Source organism: Neolamprologus multifasciatus, chromosome 4, assembly GCF_963576455.1.
Source record: "Neolamprologus multifasciatus chromosome 4, fNeoMul1.2, whole genome shotgun sequence".
NCBI lineage: Eukaryota > Metazoa > Chordata > Actinopteri > Cichliformes > Cichlidae > Neolamprologus > Neolamprologus multifasciatus.
The window spans coordinates 23,977,832-23,997,711 of NC_140442.1; the positions used below are offsets into that span (position 1 = coordinate 23,977,832).

The 19,880-nt window shown below is 41.9% G+C and overlaps 2 protein-coding genes across 6 annotated transcripts in view; one reads left to right on the forward strand and one right to left on the reverse strand.

Moving 5' to 3' along the window:
- Positions 1-108: 108 nt before the first annotated feature.
- On the reverse strand, positions 109-2,526 carry fmc1 (formation of mitochondrial complex V assembly factor 1). The gene is made up of 2 exons (XM_085157836.1): positions 2,356-2,526; positions 109-1,368 (listed from the first exon to the last, which is right to left on the reverse strand). Exons 1-2 carry the CDS (start codon positions 2,524-2,526, stop codon positions 1,165-1,167), a joined length of 375 nt encoding a protein of 124 aa, XP_085013962.1. The 3' UTR covers positions 109-1,164.
- Positions 2,527-2,545: 19 nt separating this feature from the next.
- Positions 2,546-19,880, forward strand: part of grin2ba (glutamate receptor, ionotropic, N-methyl D-aspartate 2B, genome duplicate a) — a 145,252-nt gene continuing 127,917 nt past the window's right edge. The window contains exons 1-4 of one of the 5 annotated variants that reach the window (XM_085157776.1): positions 2,546-2,660; positions 3,030-3,164; positions 10,209-10,347; positions 11,609-11,716. In XM_085157776.1, coding sequence (XP_085013902.1) covers positions 11,690-11,716 — 27 coding nt within the window. In that variant the 5' untranslated portion in view covers positions 2,546-2,660; positions 3,030-3,164; positions 10,209-10,347; positions 11,609-11,689. Of the gene's footprint in view, positions 2,661-3,029; positions 3,165-3,486; positions 4,690-4,961; positions 6,605-10,208; positions 10,348-11,608; positions 11,717-19,880 lie in introns of those variants that run through there. The other 4 variants (XM_085157773.1, XM_085157774.1, XM_085157777.1 and 1 more) reach the window with 4 other exon arrangements.

The following is a 19,880-nucleotide window of genomic DNA, read 5'->3' on the forward strand; positions in this document are numbered from 1 at the left end:
TTTGTCATTCAGTAAGCCTGGAGAACTATTTCTGAGAACTACTTAAAAATGACAAGAAAACTGCAAGAGTGTTCATGCTGTCTTGAAGAATAAAGGTCATACCAGATATTTTTGTTGTATATACTGTATTTCTATGTGTTTGCACTTGCTTCAATAAATTACTTCTCCCATTTCCCTAGAAAAATAAAGGGTGACTAAAGACTTTTGCACTGTTGCATGCACTCCCACCACCTTTTATTGAAATGAGGGCTCAGCCATCGTCACCATGCCTACATGCACTGATATGCTGCCATGTGACAGCCTGATTAGATATTTGCATTAACATCCAGTTCAACAAGTGTACCTAATGAAGTGTCCATTAGTGCCCATATGAGAAAAAATAAGGAAAAGCGTTATAGGGGCACTTTCATTGGCTATAAGGCAGTGATTAGGAGTTTTGAGCCTCTTAAAGATTTTTTTTAAAATCCGCAACATTCAGGATTCACTGCACACCTTGAAACCACCTAAGGCTGAGCCATTGTTTCAAAAACAGGGGGGAGGTTAGTTACTGGTTAAAAAAAGTACACAATATGCACTCAGATTAAAACAAACAAAAAAAAAACTACACATTTATGTTACTTGTAAAATAACACACAGTGAGTAAAATACATCTTAGCAAAGTCTGTCCACTGTAAGCTTCATCAGCGTGCCATATTTTACAGTGTGTGCTAAATATCCTAGCTGATCAGCTTCTTAAGTACATGAAATCAAAATAAAGGACTTATTTAACTAACAGTTTAAATAACACAACGTCACTGATGATGTTTTATATTGTATAAACATCCTTCCAGAAAAGGTGTCAAAATGATTCCTGTTTTAATAGAAATAACTCAAAAATAAAAATTTACTTACATTTATTTTTAATCATTGCATTTAAACACACACAGAGCTGTGGATTAGTAGTGGGGGGGTATATTAATCAGAGATTTTAACCGGAGCTTACATTTTCACAGTACACTGATTTTTTCTACCTTTTGAACACAGGTAAAATAATCTCTCAGACAGCTCACATAACATAACATAACTCCCAACCTGTCAAAGAGTTTGATTTACATGAGCTCGACTGTCCAGATGAGTCAAACACACACAACTCTTAAGATTTTAAAGACTGTTTGTCCAGTGTCCTCACTTTTCCCAGCCTTTGCCTCCTGGCTGGGAGGGCAACCTGAGCCCCACGAGACTAGCCACCTCTTCTGGGCTGCGCTCTCCCTTGCCATGGTAAAGATTGTGCAGGACCAAGTGGTTTCTAGTGGAAGCTAGTAAACACAGGTATGTGTGTGAGGCATGGTGCGCTTCCTGCTTGGCACGGCAGTACCTTTCTCCAGTCACCTGTGAAAGGTTGAATATAAAAGAAACAAATGGATGATAAACAATAACATAATAAGAGTCTGAGACAGAAACTGTTCGTCTAGTGTTGTTTACAAAAAAAAAGTCACCATAAAGAAAATACAGATGGATAAAGTAGAAGGTACCCTGGAATCAGCATAGAAAATAGCCGCTTTATGATAAACAGGTATGCTTTCATCAGTCTCTGTGTGTGTTCCACCCCCTTTCAGAATTTCTAACAGCTGCATGGACAATATGCATTTAGTTTAGTCCCCACAGACCAGTAGCTATACATCATAAAGCCTTGGGATGCCTTTAAAGGACGATAAATGCGAAACGACATACAAGCGTTCCTCCCAGCTGTTTTGCTTCAGTGACTGCAGCTTCAACCCCCATGTTAAGCCACACTCACCCAAGCATTAATAATACACAGTGTATGGCTGTACGGCTAAATATAGATAGAGATTCGCTTAGATGGAGATAACGTCGTCTGGACTGACTGCTTTAATGAAGCGAGTAGTTTCAGCAGCTTTGGTTCCAATTAACTTAAATGCAAAAGTATATGAATATCAGTAGATATACTTTTGGTTTACAAAGTCCCCACAAATATATTTAACTTGAAGTTTTCCATGGAGTGAAAAACACTAACAATTTGAATCAACGACGATTTTGATGATTTTAAACGCGACACTTTAGGCTAATTAGCTGCTAGCTAACGTTTGCGTGCCCTTCTGCTTCAGTGACCTTGCTTACAGCTTTTAAGCACGTATCAAGTAGACAACAACCACTTTTTCAGTGTCATGTTAGGCAACAGGTCTGTTAGCACTACTGTAAACTGCTTAAATATGTCCTCTTAACGCCAATAAAACGAAACGGAACGTTTTCATTCAATAGTTATCGGGCTAGCCAACGACTACCATGCGAGCCAAGTGCAGCAGTAGTTAGCAACTGAGCTAACATAAGGCTTTGCGCACTTACTGGTATGCTTACCTTATTCTTGCGAAACTGGTCCATAACATAGTTGTAAGCTAGTGACTTTTTGTAACTCGGTCCCTGAATTGCACGCAGTTCTTTCAGGATTCCGCGACACACTCGCAGCGGCGATGACAGCGCTGCCATCTTTGACCTGTGTTGTGATTGTAGCGGAGTGGAGCCAGGCATGCTAAATCACACACCGCACAGTCGATCTGTTACATATCGACCACAAGGCGGCGATATAGTTACACCGGTCCTCCTAAGTTGACTGCGTGATCGTTTCTTCCTCGCCACTGGTTGTTACCCTGCAACAGTTTAAGGTAACTTGGACTGAATTTAAAACACGCACGTTGGTAATGTCGCCTTGCTATGAGAAAATACACATGTAGGTATGCAGAGACGAGCTTATGTCCGGCACTGCTCGGTGTTTTCTTTATGAACCTTGGAGGATAAATACAACTTTAGCTCTTTATTGTCACACTGTGTACAATAGTATAACGAAATTGTCCCACATCGGTGCTTAAAGAAAAAGCAAGCATTAATCATAATAAATAACAGAAATGAGATATACAGCATATGCACAGATAAAAAAAATGAGTCCAGGTCAGGTATCTGCATTGGTTAGGGCTATTTCTCTGTTGTATATAGTGAAAACATAGAGTTCACTGTGTTTTATTGTATTTCCACAGATACCTGAAACTCTGTAAATGGTCATCGCAGATCTGATCTTCACATGTCCATCTAAGTCTGGCCTATTGACAGAAAAACCTCTGCCACATTTTGAACCTGTTTCACATGCATTCCACCTCCAGCTTCATTGCAAGGTAATGATTCACCTATAATTTGGTAATATGGACCAGAAGGCTTTTGATGTTTTTGTCCACCGTCGGTTTATAAAGGTGCTTCATCACGCAGGAATCCTTTCAGAGAAAAGCAAATTTGATCTGTAAGACTGAGCACTGAACTGTTCTGTAAGTGGATTACAGTAATGCCGTGCCGTTGGGAGGCACGCTGCAAAACTGAGGCAGAGAATGTGTCCTCACAGGTTCTGACATCAAAGGTTTGGATGACCTGAAGTCAGGTCACGGGTGCTGCACGTTCCCATGGCGCTCCCAGTGCTTCCAGTTTACTTGCTCGTGTATTGATGATTGACTCTAGGGGGAGCCAGTCTCTTATCAGTTTCACACACCGGTTTGGTTCCTCGACATTTGTTGGAAGGCACCCCCTCTCCTCCTCCTCCACCTCCTCATGTCTCTCTCCCCCCTCTCTCTCTCTCTCTCACTCTCACACTCTTTCAATGAATACTAATGCAGTGAGTGGGCCCACCTCCCATCCTCCCATCTTTTTCGCAGGAATGGGCGGGAGAGGGGAGACAGAGCAATTCCAGCTCAGTATTCTTCCTCATGAGGTAGGCAGTGCTTGACTAGCAGCAACCCCAATGCCTTTTTTTTTCTCCCGCTGAGCAATATTGGTGATACTGTGCGTTGCCACTGCAACAATGTCTAACCTGTGTGAGTGGCGTGTGATTTCTGACCAGAGTTGAGAGAAAGAAGGACGTCTGTGCCTGCTGCTTTTTTTCTTTTTCTATTACCCCTCCTTTTTTTTTGTCATCTGGATGGGAAGTCTTTTTTGGGAGGAGAGAAAGAAGAAAGCAGAAGGCAGCCGGGGAAGGGGAACAACTGGCAACAGCCAATCCCCCCTTCCACACACAGACTGGAGACAACGGAGGCCACTGGAGTATTTGCTTTTATCTTTCGTTTTTTGTTCTTTTTTTTCCTCATCGCGCTGCTGGGAGGTGCTTTGCCTTTCCATTTGCTCGCTCTCTCGGTCCTCTGTCTTCTTATCTATTTCGCCATTTACCTGGTCAACAATTTCTTCTGTTTATGAGCGAGACAAGGAGGGAGAGAGAGGCAGAGGGACAGAGAAAAAGAGGACGGGGATTTTTTTTTTTTGGCCCCCTTTATCCTCTTTTTTTCCCCCCTCCTCCCCTTCATTCATTCTTTCCTGCTTTCCTCTCCATTCGTATCACTTCCAGCCTTTCTATCCCTGTGCAGCCCACGCTCTCTCCTTCCTCCACCTCCCCCCTTTTTCCTCCTCCCCCGAACCCCACCACTCCAGTCACTGTCCACCCGTAACTTTGGCTACTTTTTGACTCCACCTGTTCTTTTTTAAAAAAAATTTTATTTCTTCGCTTTAAGCAGCTCCAGTAGAGTCATTTTAATTGGCTTGCTTGTATTTTCTATTTATGCCTTTTTCACTTTTGTACCTTTTTCCTATTTTCCCCCCTTCTCTTTTTTCCTCCCACCATCCTATGCATCTTTTTTGGCCGATTCTTTATTCTAACCATAGGTAGGTCTACTTAGTGTTTAGTGTCTGTCTCAAAGTCTTTTGTTCCTTTTTTCCTACCGTGTGTGCGAGGTGTTTCGTGTATGGGTGCACACCTGACATGCACACACATGCACGCACGTACACACACACGCTCGCTGGCCTCCGATCTAGCTTGGGCACGGCTCCCCTCCCATCCAGCTCTCAGCTGATTCTTGCCTCATGCCATGTCCTCTCTACGTCACCCCTCCACCCTACCCACCCACCCCCACCTCACTTCCATCTGTGTTTTCAGACCTGTTTTTTTTTGTGTGTGTGCGAGTGTGTTCTTCTCAATCAGGACCACAGTGACTCATCAAGCAAGCACCTTCTCCGGTCGTCATCACGGAGTCGTCTTGATCGTCTTGTCATTTTCATGTTGTTGCACAAAAAGTCTGTTCTTCCATTAAAACATCTGAAGTGCCCCCCCCCCCCTTCCCTTTTTAATCCACACACACGTACACAACGTCCTTCCTCACACCCTCACGTGATTATTCATTTATTTATTTTTTTTAGCAGTCGTGCACATTGACAGACACCCAAACTCCACATCTGTTCATTAGAGGAAATGCCCGCTGGCAAACCAAGTTTTCGCTGGCTTCATGTGTATCAGGTGAAGGTCAAACTGAGCAAAAGGTCCGATTCAAGAGCGGCAGACGCACTGTTTGTGTCAAAGTACAATTCAAAGTCCATTCTGTCGGGGTGTCATCTGTGCTTATCCGGTGCTCTGCCTCCTTTTTTTTTGCTGCCCTCTTTTCCTCTCTCTCCTCCCTCTCTCTCTCTCTGTCTCATATCTTTCTGAACGGACTCTCATTTCTGCAGACAGACACACACAAGCACTCAAAGAGAATGGACTAAAAAAACAAAAAGCCTGGCTTTATCATCCAGAGGACTTTTTTCCCTTTTTTTTCTCCGCCATAATTTTCACTTTTTTCCACTCACCTGGCTTCATTCACCTCTCCGTACATCCTTTTTTCCCCCCTCTCCATCACCCCCACCCCCTCTGACTCCATCCACTTATTTATTCGTACGTTGTTCTGTTGTTGCTGTTTTTTCATTTGCCGTGTAAAGAAAAATAAGATGTATATACATATATATATATATATATGTATTCATGTCCTGCCACTCACACCTCATTGACTTGCTTGCATCAGACTTGCTAGGTATTTTGCATTGGGACTGTTTTGACTGTTCACATTTACTGAAATAGAAAAGGCAGATTTTCCAGAAGTGATTTCCCCCCCAAAAAATAATAACAGACGATACGAGGCTTTATTGTACTACGCTGGCTTAAAAGTGGCGGAATAATTTGCGTGTGTGTGCCTGTGTGTGCTGTGCAAGCTACAGAGAGAGAGGCACAGAAATAGACAGATGCATAGCAAAGTAAAGAAAATCACAGAACTCATTTCTTTGTCCATCTTCTTCTTCTTTTTTTGTTTTGTATTTCCATTTTTTGTGCTGAAGGAGATTTAATGGCGCTCCTCTTCATTACACGAAGATGATGGGAAGTAGGACTTTCGAGCAACCACGATAAAGGCGTTCTGGATATAGATGTTTTCCTGTGGAATTACCCTTTAAATCCTGGATTAGATTCCAAACGACTAAAACAAAATAATTAACAATTATCCAAAAAAAACCCCCCCAAAAAAACAATACAAGCAAAAAAAACTGGTCTAAATTCTGGACTTTTTTGACCTTTTTCTCTCTCTTTTTTTAAATGGACTGAAGCTGATTTCAATATTTCTTTTTCAACTATTGAATCCTAATGGGATTTCACTATCGCGGATTAAAGACTCAAGCGACGTCTTTGTCAATTAGCTGATGTAATAGCCTTGATTCTCACAATTTCTCCATCCTTCCAAATCGCATTTAACATTTCTCAGTGTTAAGGGTTAAATAGGTGAGTACGGACCCTTGAATCCACCCATGCTCTTGCCTTTGCATGTCTTGGATGATTATGAATGGATGTAGATATTCATATATATATATATATATATATATATATATATATATATATATATATATATATATATATATATATATTTTTTTTTTTTTTTTTTGTGAGTGACCCACTGTTTTGCGTGTGTGTGTGTGAGGGTGTGCAGACTCGTCCGGGATGTGTATGTACAGTAATAAGGGTGAGGTAGAATTTAAAAGGATACAGGCGGATTACCAGAGCTCAGTCATTTTCCTCACCACTGTTTATCCTTTGTAGTATTTTCCCCTTTTCCAGTTAAAGTCTGGTTAAAAAAAAAAAATTCTTATGTAAAATATAAATCCCCTTGATGCGGAGTGTGGGATGATGTAAAAACAACAAAAAGAAAAACTTTACATGCTGAAATAACATCCCATCTTTCACCTTGGGTTTTGCACCTCCACTCTTCTTTCTGCTCTACCAAATCTGTTCAGTGCTGCTCCACGCTCTTCTTTAAAACAGCGTGCGTTAGTGTGAGAGGAATATATACGTAGATCAATAAAGTAATCTACCTGAAGAGATGGACTGCGCTGTGCTTTTCTCGGTGAATTTTTTAAAAAATTTTATCTTCTGTTACTCCAATAAAATGCTTCGTGGTGGGAGAATGACTAAATCTTATCTTGCGGTTGACAGTGGCCGGAATAAAATTTGACTCTGTGTCTGCAGCAAAATACACTTTCACATCGACTCTCTCCCTCACGCACACACACACACACACACACACACACACACACACACACACATGCAGACTTTGTCCATCTGTCCATCGTCAGTCCAATCCTTTTCTCTCATGAACTTTCCTGTCATTTGGCTGTTAGAGGTTTTGTATTGATTCCACATGTGTGCATGTACATGTGTGCACACCTCACACAGTCAAGGTTAAGGCTTCGTACCTGTGAACCACACCTGGGATCTGCTCTCACAACCCAGGATGATTACCTATTCTGCTTGGCGCTGAAACACATGTGACCTCAGTAGCCGAGCTACAGATGGGCACTTAAGCTCAGGTAGTCTGTCAAAGCTGTCACAGCAACCACGCTGCAAAATGGACGTCTCTGGCGCGAGCTCTGCCTCTGACAAGTGGCTCGCTGCTGTTGTTGCTTTTGCTGTAACGTACCCCGAAACAGTGTTTAGAAACAGGTAGAAGCACACTTTCAGACGCACTGGTGTTGATGTGTGGTTCAGGAAGGCAGTGATGTGAATGTTGTGTACGGTGGTCAAAAACAGCTGATTTGAGCTGTGATTTTGAGAGGGAACGCAGACGTCTACGAGCACAGCTGGATGGTGGATTGAGCAATAGCTTGGAGCACGTTTACAGCTGCGCATCCTTTCTATTTAAGTATGGAGAACTGCTCTTTTTTTCTCCGGATCATTTTCTTACTTTTACGATAGACGTATGCTGTTCCGTCAAATTGTTAGATTATGGTTTAAAGAGATAGTTCACACCTTATTTCTCTTCTGCTCTGCAGTGCATTTTATCCATCTAGATTGTTTTAGGGGACATTTCCCCAGTTTTGGAGTTATCATAAGCAGCACAAGCCTCCTGTTGTGTCAACAGGAGGCTTTCTTCTGTGTAGCGATAATGCTTGATGGTTGTTGACAGCGGAAAGAAAATAGGTCCTACATGAAAGTAACTGAAACCTGCTTTGTGGATTCCTTCGAGTAGCCAGGTCATGATTAATGTTTAGTCTTTTAAATGTAATTTTTGCAAACTAGCCTCATTATGTTCAAGAGATGGAAAACAATGTTACACCAAAACAATGGAGACGAATAAGTAGCACTAAAGGGCAGATGAAAAAGGCATGCATTAGATTTTGAGGTGACTTGTCCCTTTTAAGGTTCTCTCCTCGTTCATTGTCACCTATTTAGCTCGTTACCTGAACAGGTGTGTCTTAATGGTTGGTGGCTCTAGGACATTTTTCATGCATCCTGTCAAATTTTTGGTGTCTGAAACTGTGCGATGCCACAGGATCTATGTGGGGAAAAAAAGTCTGCAGAACATCTTGAATCAGAGCTTAAGAGATTTCACAGGCAGCGTGTTTGCAGTCATCATTTATAAACAGGCCAGGAGAGGAGACAGCAGGGGCTAAGGAGATTCATAATCCTATCCCCTCTTCCCACTGATTCTCTCTCTCTCTCTCTCTCTCTCCCCCATGTGCTTGCTTAATGAGACAACAATGCAACTCCTGCGTCTGGCTCCGAGCGCCGCATCTGCCTCAACGAAGCCAGCAATAACAGCGTTTAGATACGTTACAATCCAGCTAACTTCCGCATGCATGCCGTCTAGGGATTTACAGCATCACGGAGCACCGCTTGCACGTTACCCTGTGCTTCAGAAGTCAGAACCTAAAAATGTGCAGAGATGATTTTTGATTTTTGTGTTACAAGCTAAAAAATAAAAATAAATCTTGGATTCACACGAGTGTGATTCTGCACCTCACCTCATCCATCTTCTGGGTATAAATGAGGGAATCAGTCTGCGGAGCTCCATCTAAAGCTCGTAACACTCTGCGGCGCGTGCGTCTGAATCCCGAGAGCGAGCGGGAAGACTATGTGGGACGACTTAAAAAGCACATCTCAATTTTATTGGCAGTATATTCACTTCAAGGGAGCGGAATATGGGTCATGATCTGATATAAAAAGGCTACTCAATAATTCATCAGGGCTGATTAAGAGGACTTGTATTGACACAGACGCCGTCCAACGAGAAGGAGAGTGTGTACACAAAGTGCACGGAAGAGCATTTAGGCGACTTTGTAGGATTAGTATAAGCTCAGAAACAAGCTATAGTAGAATAAAAAAAAAGCCAGAGAGGTTCATGTGTACACCTTCTTTGATGTCTTAATCTGCTATACGTTCTTGCCTTCTGTGGCACGCAGGTGCGCGTGCGATGAGTGTGCTTTAACGGCGAGCGTACATGGTGTCAGAGTTTGTGCGAGGCCCATCAATCTATTAAATATGAAAAGTACAATCTGTTACCCCGCAGAGACTGGTTCATTATTCATCGACATATTTCAATTAATCATTTATTTACCTAAAGTATGGTTCGCCCCCCCAACACACACACACACACACATATGCAATTTGGACACTCATATGGACTCCTGATGTATGAGCTATGTATAAGAGGATTAACAGAAGCTCTTTCTTATTCCTGCGATGCTGCACATACTGTAGTTTGAGGGTGTTGTTAGGGATGTAGGAAAAGACACTTTTTTGTACTACAGTGGATTTGGAGGAAATGTGTTATTTAAAATATTAGGCTTGGCTTCCTCTCGGGTCAGAGAGCAAACCGATGAGCTGTGAGATGCATTCAAACAGGTTTTCATTCAAAGCTGAGAGTTATGTCCAGATGTGCACATGAGCACGGCAGTTCTTGCATTTTAAGTTCCCATCATTTAATCGGGTTTATTGATTCTAAGGGGAGCGGGTCAGAGGTCGACCAGGCGTAGCAAGGCTTTATTAGAGTCTAACTGACTGTGACCTGCTTCTAACCCGCTGTCCTCCCTTTTCCCCTCTGCAATAACAGACTGGCGGTCGTCGGGAAGACGAGCGACTCCAAACGTCTTTCCAGAGGAACAGAAGTGAAGCTGCTCCTGTGGAGTACAATTACCTCGAAATTGCTGCTTTACCCCCTTGACCCGACGAGGATTTTACCTAAAACCGCTGTGAGTTCCCGGTGCCAGCTCCTTGTCACACAGTCACCGCTGAAGGGATTAGGATGGGGGGGGGAGGGAGGGGGGGATAAATGCTCAGCATTGGCGCCTTGATTTTTAATCTTACCCATCCATTCACGAACATCTGTATTTACTTCGGCAAACCCCACACACCTAATGAGGTGTCCTGGTAGAGAGTAAAACACATTTGTTTGATTAAGTGCAATTGGTTTAGCCAAAGACAAACCTGCTGGTAGAATGACACCTGAAAATAATGAAGGGCTACTTTATTGTCCGGTTGTGAGTTAATTAAACTCGTCTTTCTGTTAACCGGCTAATGACTTTGTCATGTGGTATCAATCCAGGTGATTAGTTATGTCAATCACAGGGAGAAATTCTTTTCCTTTAACGTGGAGCGCTGTTTATCCGTCTAGATTGTTGTCCTTTTCTGGAATTAAATGGCACTCACCTCATGTTTGCCACGCAAATAAAAACTTTATGCAGCTTTTTCAGAAATCACAAAATCCACAAACCTGGACGTGAGGGGTTTCATGTGGGGACTATATTCTTTCCAGCCAGCACACCTGCCAAACATCACTGTGCAGGAGGAAATGCGCTTCTACCTGTGAGTAGAGGCTCCTGCTTGTGACAGGATATAAACATTAATAGTGTGTTGTCCCCCCCCCCAGCTGAGCCGTGATGTAAGCTAGCTGCACTCTTCCATCGGTTGGCAGATGTAGATGTGGACACTAGAATGCAAAGAAAGTTCCTACGTGAAACTGTTCATAACAAGATCTGGAGATTTGGATTTGTCTGGAGGACAGTTCGCTCAGGAGAAGGCAAACATGGTATCTACAGAACAGAGCAGCTCACACCAAAACCATCTAGATGGATAAATGATATTGTAGCACTAGTGTAAATATATGTAAACTTGATTTTGGGGTGAAAGTTGTTTTTAATGCTGTGTTTACTTGTCCACAAGAAAAGGTTTCGGTGCTCCTCAGATCTGATTCAGTTTAATGTAATTTTCCTGTCACTTCCGGCTCTATTCCAATTTTTCGACCGCTCTGCATCATCACGGCCTGTTATGAGAGGCAAAATCACGGGAAACCCTTGAGGGAGAGACTGTCATCACCCTCAGGGACAAGCTGTGATAACACAGAATGCAGCACTGTTTATGTACAGTCAGGAAAAAGAGCTCAAAATTTGTTTTTTTAACAGCAGCCGCTCACATTCAATAATCATATTGTCTTTTCTCTCATGTTGACTTTAGTTCGGCCTCCCTCAGTCTGAGGCTATGAGAGGGCGAGAGGAGTCCCAGGCCGCACCATCATGCTACTACTGAGACGCTGGGATGAGACTTTGGCTGGCAAAACACAAAGTAAGACAATATTGATGCATGGGGCCTCTTTACAGGTGGAGCTCTTCTTAGTTTTCTCGTGTTGTCCCCGTAGAGAACCGCTGAAACAAACCGTCTTATCTCCGCTGTGTGCGCCTCTCCTAACGCTCAATGATGGATGTTCTTAAACTTCTGTAGTGTGTGTTTTTTTTAATGCTTCGTATCTTATGCCAGGTTTGCTTGCGGGTCAGGATAATGGTTCAAGGTGGAGCTTGCAGATGAATGGTTTAATCCTTGGTTTTTAGCACAGTGTGCACTTTGATCAATGGCACGCGTCAGCACGTGGTCGTTCAACCCGACCCCGCCCACCTCGATCGACTATTGGCCTCGTTTACACTCCACAGGCATTGATCAGGCAATTAAAGGATTTGTTGAATTAGTTTTTTTTTGTTTTTGTTGTTTGTGTGTGTGTCAGCTGTTCTCATGTTTTCACGTGCTGCATGTTTGTGGACGACAGAGAGAAAGATGAAAGAAGACGTCGTTCCCACTCTCACCCAGGACCAGATTACACAGAGCAAATGTTTTTACCACCAGGGGCAATGAGAGGTCATCATCATATCAGTAGATTTCATCATTTTCTCATACTTTACTCCTCAGTAACTTTTTTTCTTCTCTATTTCTTCTTCTCCCTCTTCGTCTCTCTCATCTCATGCACTGTTAATCAGCGGTGACGTTAGGAGCCTTGGTGCAAATTTAGTTTCCTGTTTTTGTGGTGGGATGGAGTGTGTGCACACTGTGTGAGCACACTACAAACAGCACCATTACACAGACACTCCTCTACACCTTTAACCTGCTGCCTTTTAGCCAGCAGCAGAGCAACGGCGTGGCTTTGTAACGAAGAGCTTTAGCTTCAGCCTCGGCCCTTCAAGCATCAAGTCGCTTATCTGCTTCGGCTAATGCCACACAGATATATTAACAGCGATGATGCATCTAATTAACAACAACGCCCCGCTGTTTCTGATTAAACAAAAAAATAGCATTCACACGTACACTGGCAGATTATTAGTCTGCTGGGCTTATTATTCGAGCGCGCTTCCTGCTCTTACATAAACTGTTTAGGAAAAAAACGGCTCTGGCTGGAATAATGGCCTAAATGAGGACATATTAGAATAATAATGTCTCATGAGTTTTTTAAAAGCTTTATCTCCAACCTTTGTGTACCTAACCTAAATGGGATTCTGGCCCCTCGTTATATCGGCGCCGTTCAGCGCTGCTAATTAAGTGCTGCATAGCTTTTCAATCATTTTTTCAGTCAAATCCATTTAACAAGAGACTTTTTATTTAGACTCAAAGAGCCCACGTCACCAGTCTTAAATGGAAGCCGCAGTCTTTGATGTGTTAAATGCAATTTGAACATTTTTAGGGTCAGCCTTCTTCTCTCTTTGCTAATGTACGGAGTGCAGTTAAAGGTAGATTTCGGCGTTGAGGTGTAACAGTAAGATAAACGTTGTCTTTCTCCTGTAATCCTGGTGTTGCAGTATTTTGCTGAACAGGCCATTATTGCGATCGCCTTATTTTTACTGATATAATTTTTTTTCAACCTCTCTGTGTCTTTTCTAAATTGGAAGAAATTCAAGAGTCAGGAAGCTTCTGATAAAGAGAAGCTCTCATGAAAAGAGACAATAGGAGGAAGAGAAGAGGGGAAGTGTTTTGGTAGTTGTTTCTGGGGATGTGGAGTAGAAGGTAGAAAAGTGCGCAGCTGTTTTTATTTTTTTGCGCCTGTGCCGCTGTCTATTTTGTTTTTTCACCTCGTGTGAAATTATACAGCAGTGCGTGTGGGCATCTCATTGCATCAACAGCTCGCACTGGCACGTTTCCCTTTGTAATGAATGCCGGTCACATTGTTAGTTTAAAGCGTCACTGATGCTCAGTCCGCTTGCAGTCGAGTAAACTTGGAAGCTACAGAAACTCAGTCATGCAGGATAAATGTCTCAGGTGTTTAGCTGTCTCAGAGTAATGCGATGCTACATATATTAGCATTAATTAAAATTTGACCGCAAGATCACATACATGCTTGACCTTAAAACACGGCAAAGATCCATGCGGTGGAATCGATTGCTTTGAGAAACAGCAGATCAATGCGGCTTCACTCATCCTTGTCTCCAGCGGTGGAGCGGTAGCAAAAGTCACCTGGAAAACGGCCTGCGGATCCAGTCATTAGCTGCTGCACATCCAACATTTGCTTTGGTGGCATCTGTTATTTTCTGGCACGTCCTCAGATGCTGCTGTGGGGAGGCTTCAGGTGCTGTCAGTGTTTGTGCTCCAATTTTTTGGACTGAACAAGTGCTGAAACTGTTAGTCGATGTTCAAGATTTGAATCTGTGACAAATGATTAATTGTTTACATGGTTTTCAGTGTCAACATATAGCACAGCTGCTTTTTCTGTTTTAAATGCCTGCAAATTAAGTAATTCAGGCTGCTAAGTGTGAACAGCTAACAATCTGATGATGTCGTCCTGTGATTTGTGTGGGCATGGGCAGATTCCTGATTTTTATAGACTAAAATAAAGAGGTCAAAGTCTATCCTACTTGAAATGGCTCAGGTGATTTGGCTATGACTCCCAGCTAATTCAGGCCAAATCAGTAGGATTGACATTGTTTTCATGCTCCAGCTTCATTTATTTTCTTTAATGTCATCCAGTGTGTTAATTCATTATTTTATACTTGTTTGAGTTTGTTTCTCCCTAAAGAAAGCAGGGAACATAAAAGACTGTACATAGAAGATGGATGGAAATGTGACCAGAACCTTACAATAGCTTTTGATACCAAAATTCTGAAAATGTGACAATGCTTTTTTTTTTTTTAATTGTAGTTTTGTACGTAGCATCTTGCTTACCTGAAATATAAATTAGCTTTTCTTTTTAGCTAGCTAAAATTGCTTTGGCTAAAATGCTTGCAATGGTTAGCACTTTATACATGCTTAAGCTAATTTAAATTAAGGCTACTTGGAAATATCCTAAGATTTCAGTCTGTGTCCTGTCAACAGAATAAAATGTTGGCATTTTAAAGAAAGGTCTGTCATTACCATGTCAGTGATTTAAAATGACTTTTCTGGTTTCTTTGGCAAAGCAAACCTGTTTAGCACAACAGTACATTCAGGCCAAAAGCTACACGCTAAAGAAGCAGAAAATACTTTTTAACAGAAAAGTTTATGCCTAAGCACATAGGATACAAATTGTGTAATTCTCCTGGTGTTAATACTGACTAGGCTACTAAATTTCTGGTCCATTCGTTTGTTGACTACCGTTTTAGAGGTCCAAGTAATGCTAATGCTAGCTAGCTAGTATGGTTAGCAAGGTCTTTCCTACGTAATTTGGCTAGTAAGAAAAAAAAAGAGGCTTAAAACAAAAGTGACCCCTAGTGTGTTTTAAGTATAAATAGTGAACAAGACAGTGAGGGCCACATTTACTAAATGCTGAAAAATAGTGTGTCAGCGCAATCCCCAAATAACGCTCATAGGTGTGGTTAGTGTTATGAGTGGTTTACAAAAGTGTGTTGTTTTGTAAACACAGGTGCAGGCAGATCATTTTGATATCAAACAATTCACTGTCTTTTCCCCTAAATTTTACAATTGTCTGTGAATATTTGTATTAATATTAATATTATGCTGTAATCCTGTCTTTCCTGCTGCCCACATGTGCATATGTGTCCACGTTTCCTCAAGTTTTAACTGTAAGCTTGAACAGGTGTGTGACCAGTGCTCTATAAGAGCAGCTGTGCGCTCCGTTTTCAGCTGACTTGTTGTTTCACCTAGAGGTTGTGTTGTAGGAGCGTGTGACTTATTTGTTTCGGCGTGTGAATGCCACAGGTCAGCATCTTTATGCGGCCACGATAGACAGGAAACGCTTGTGCTCGTGCTTTGAGGAGTGACATGTGGGTGTTGCAGCTGAAAGATGAAACGCACAATCATTTGTATGCTGCTGATTGACAGACAGTGAGACAGGGAAATTCATATATTTCCAGGGTTTAAAATGAAAGGGGAAAAAAACCTGTTTGCTCTTAGAACATGTAATGACTGAATCTGGGTTTTACATGACTTTATCCAACTTGATGTCATCCCTGATTTAAAGGCAGCCACCAGGATCCTGCTTTAATTTGGAATAATAACACCTATGTCCTAGTGTGTGATTAATCCGATACTAAGAGATCTGATTAATGTGCTGTTGTGCAGGAGCTGCAACTAAGTAACGCTATTTAAACTTCTTTTTCTTTCTCCCAGCTCCACTAAGCACTGTTTTTATTTCCCATTATCAAAGCTGTGCCAGACAATACATCAGTGTATACCAGAAAAGATATTACTTTCCCCAATGCAAGAGAAAGTAGTGCCCCCCTGCCGTGAGACTGGATGGAGGTGCATCATCATCATCGTCTAAGCTGTGCACAAACACATACACACACACACACACATACACACAAAAACCTCTAAAAGCCTGTTTGTGATGTTGCAAAGATGAAATGGTCAAGCACGGGCAGTGACCCTCAACCATACCTGAATGCACTCGCTTCTGCAAGTTGAACCCGAATGCACGGCGCTGTCTCGCAGCCCTGCTGCTGTTGAAATGTCATCGGTAATGCTCACCGCGCTTCAGTGGGCTCACTAAAGCAAAGCAAACTCCACAGCATTTTCTACTCTGCCTCTCGCCTCCGAGGCTCTCAGCCTCAGCCACAAAGCCACCTGCAGCTTTTTTCGCCCTGACTGTGTTTGCCAGAAGGTAATATTAAAAGTTATTGATTGGGTTGTGTTTAAAGAAAAATACCCAGTAGGAGTTTAGCAGAAAAAGACCCGATAGGGAGCTAATGCCTCCCTCAGGGACATCATCCACATACTGTCAAAACCCATGATGTGTGGCAACCGGGATGCAGAGCAAGGGAGGGGGAAGTGTGGAGAGGGGCAATCTGTGTCATATAGAACAACCAGATGCTGTAGTGCTTCCAACCAGGCGCACAGACAAAAGGGAGCGTGTGAGAGAGGCGATTGCGATGTGCGCTATTGTACAGAATACAAAGATAATAGTTTTGTCAAAGTCTGGCTGATTACACTGAATGGACCTGAAGACGGTGCAGCTCTCATGCAGCCATTTAACTCCTTCTGTGTGTTTAGTCGATTGTTCCTGTTTGCATCTCACATCGATTTGTGAAAGCCGGGACCAGAGTTTCAGAGCTACTGCTAACGATGTAAGTGTCCATGTAGGATTGTTGAGTTGTAAAAAACGGGGCCAGTATTTCTTTGCACAAGAGAGCCGATTGATTAATTGCCGATCATGCCACAGAGAAGGCAGTGCAAAAAAAATACAAGTTGATCTATAGAAATTTAAATATCCATTTAAACATGTTGCATGTTCAATATTGCTAAAAGGCACTGTCACACAGCTTGGTGTTTAATTGGATTGAGCTGTTTGTCATCTAATCACTGCATTTGGAGGTTGTTAGGCTTTTTTAATTTGTAGCAATAAATAAACCACAAATACAGCACAAAATTATTTTGTTTCCAGGTTTTTGACAAAAGGTCTATAGTTAAAGTGTTTGCAGACCTTAACAAACTGTTGGATTTGTGTGATTGAGAGCAGTTACTTGAAACGATACAGACTTCTTTCAAGAAGGAAATCCAACATAAAGTTTGGCTGTTCTCAGCTGGGTCTTAAACAAGTAGAAACAAAGGGGGTTAAAAGGAAAGTTGTAAAGGGTAGTTGGAAGATGTCAGAGCACCAGTGTAAATTAACTGTCAAAAATGCACAAAAAACAAATGTGCAGCACAGGAGCCAGTGTTTGTGACAGAACTGCGAGAAATGGACTTAATGAAGAGGGATTTACATAAAGACAAGCCAAACAAAAACCAGCACTCACACCTACACAAGAGAACACAGTGGGATAAAGAGACGCGTTACTGCGCTGTGGATGACTGGATAAAAGTGATGTTTAGTAATAAATCACAGGTCTGAGCTGGCACTGGATTTATACTCCAGTGCTGGGGTTGAATGTCAGGGAAAGGACCAGGAGAGATTTCAGTCATTATCTCACCAGTAAATGCAAAGGTGTACAAACAAATTTTGGACATTTTGACCCCCTGAATTATTTTAGCTATGGAGACCAATACTGTTTTTAGTATTTGTGATTTGAAGTTGGGGCCTTTAAAGGTAACGTGTGTAAAATCTCAATACTAGATATCAGTTTTTTGCAAACTGCAGTCATATGAATTCTGTTTCCTTATCTTTTCCTAATCGTAGCTACAGTAAGGCAAACAAATCGGACTGCCTTCCATCTGTAGTGAGTGTAGCCTGTCAGTCTGCTGTTTACCTCAGCTGTAATGTGTTTGTGTCTATTTACTCTGGATAGGGATAGAGAACTTTGTGAAAGGAGTCCGATAAAAGTTGATAAATCAGTGAAGCTCACATCTGTCAGACGACAGAAGCTTAGGTGAGTTGTTGAGAAAATCCTGAAGTTTTCTGGAAAAAAAGTTTTCTGTCGGTAAGCGCTGCTGTTTTTGCTGCTGTTAGCCTCTGTTAGCTGCTCTTAGTCAGTGTTCTTTAAAGTGGATCTAATATTGTTGGAGTGAATAAACTACGTGCCATAGCCTCAAAGCGTGGTTACCTCTGGGTTTAAAATAAGAGTGTGAAACCGTTAAAGATGATCAGAGAGGCTGACTGCTGTTATAAATTCTCTGTAGCTCTGCTATATACACAAGAGCATGGCCATCAAATCCAATCAAAGTTTATTTCTGCAGCACATTTTAAAAGACTATTGTACATCAAAGTGCTTCACAATAATACTGCAATGCGGGCAGAACAAGAAACAAATAGTACAATTGCAATTAAAAATTACAATTACATGGTGTAGTGCAGGCCGAGTGAAAGTCAAACTAATTTGCTTCAAAAGCTAAGTTTTTGAGCTAAGTTTAAGTACGATTTGAATGATTGAATAGATTCCAAGAAATGATTCCAGAGTCTATAAGTGGCAATAGCAAAGGAACGGTCACCTCTGGCTTTTAAACGAGATCTCGGTTGCATTAGGAGCAGTTGCCTGGAGGATCTTAGTGCTCTTTTTGGGTTATACAGGTCAAGGAGATCAGTTAAGTAGCTAAGGGCCAAGTTATTTAAAATTTTAGAAGTGAGCAAAAGGGTTTTAAAATCAATGCGATATTTGACAGGAAGCCAGTGTAAGTTAGCAAGGACAGGGGTGATGTGATCATGCCTTCTAGGCGTGCTGCAGCATTTTGGACTAATTGCAAGCGCTGAAGGAGGGAGAGTTGGAGGCCCAGGTAAAGAGAATTGCAATAGTCCAATCTAAGTGATGAAGACATGAATAGGGCCATGTGGGGATTTAGATGTTATTAATAAAATGAATTCTGAATTTCACCCGAAGCCAGTGATGGGAAGCAAGAATAGAGATGATGTCTGATAGCCAACTAGTTTTTGTTAGCAGGCTAGCTGCTGTGGGCTCATTAAAGGATGGATGTATGAACGGATGGACGTCCATGCTGAAGATCTGTAGGTGATGAGTTAGCACCATTAAGTGTTATGCACTACTTGCAAGAGAGTGACACTTGAGCGTAGTGCTAGAAGTCAGTAGACTGTCAAAATTAATTTTAAGGCAAATCCAGATGTTGTTTTAAGGACAGTTGTTTTGAAATAAATAAAATCATATTGTGGTTGACCTTGTTCTATTCGTGTTCACAGGCAGAATGACAAGTTTGTGTGTGTGTGTCTTTTATTTCTAATGCTGTTAGTAATGCATGACAACAGCCTGCCAATTAACTTACCATTAGCAGAGATGGGCCGTTGTTGGGTGATGCGACATTAAGGGAAAGATGAGGGGGCACAGAATGATCGAAATGACAGCGACTGGTAGAGATGGGTGATGGGGAGGGGACAGGAATATGTTTAGAAGTGTAAGTGGAGGGTGTAAGTGCGTTTGCATGTGTGCGCAGTGTTGATGGGACAGGGTGTAAATAACAGCAGCATTAGAGGTGGATTGGGTGTGAAATTAAACCTCGGCCCAAAAATGTGCCACTTCGAAAGATGAGACAATTAGAACACGCTCGCACAGCCAGACCTTGATGGTACCTCCATTAAAATGTGTACGTGTGAAAGAATACCTGCGAGTAGCTTTAAGTTCTTCTACCTAAGATTTTAAAACATGTTCTTTTTCAT

What these genes read in the sequence shown, in the direction of transcription:
- fmc1 (XM_085157836.1), bottom strand. Translation starts at nt 2,526, where the DNA reads ATGCCTGGCTCCACTCCGCTACAATCACAACACAGGTCAAAGATGGCA. An exon ending in ACCAGTTTCGCAAGAATAAG is followed by an intron (nt 1,369 to 2,355) that starts GTAAGCATACCA and finishes AACCTTTCACAG; the next exon opens with GTGACTGGAGAAAGGTACTG.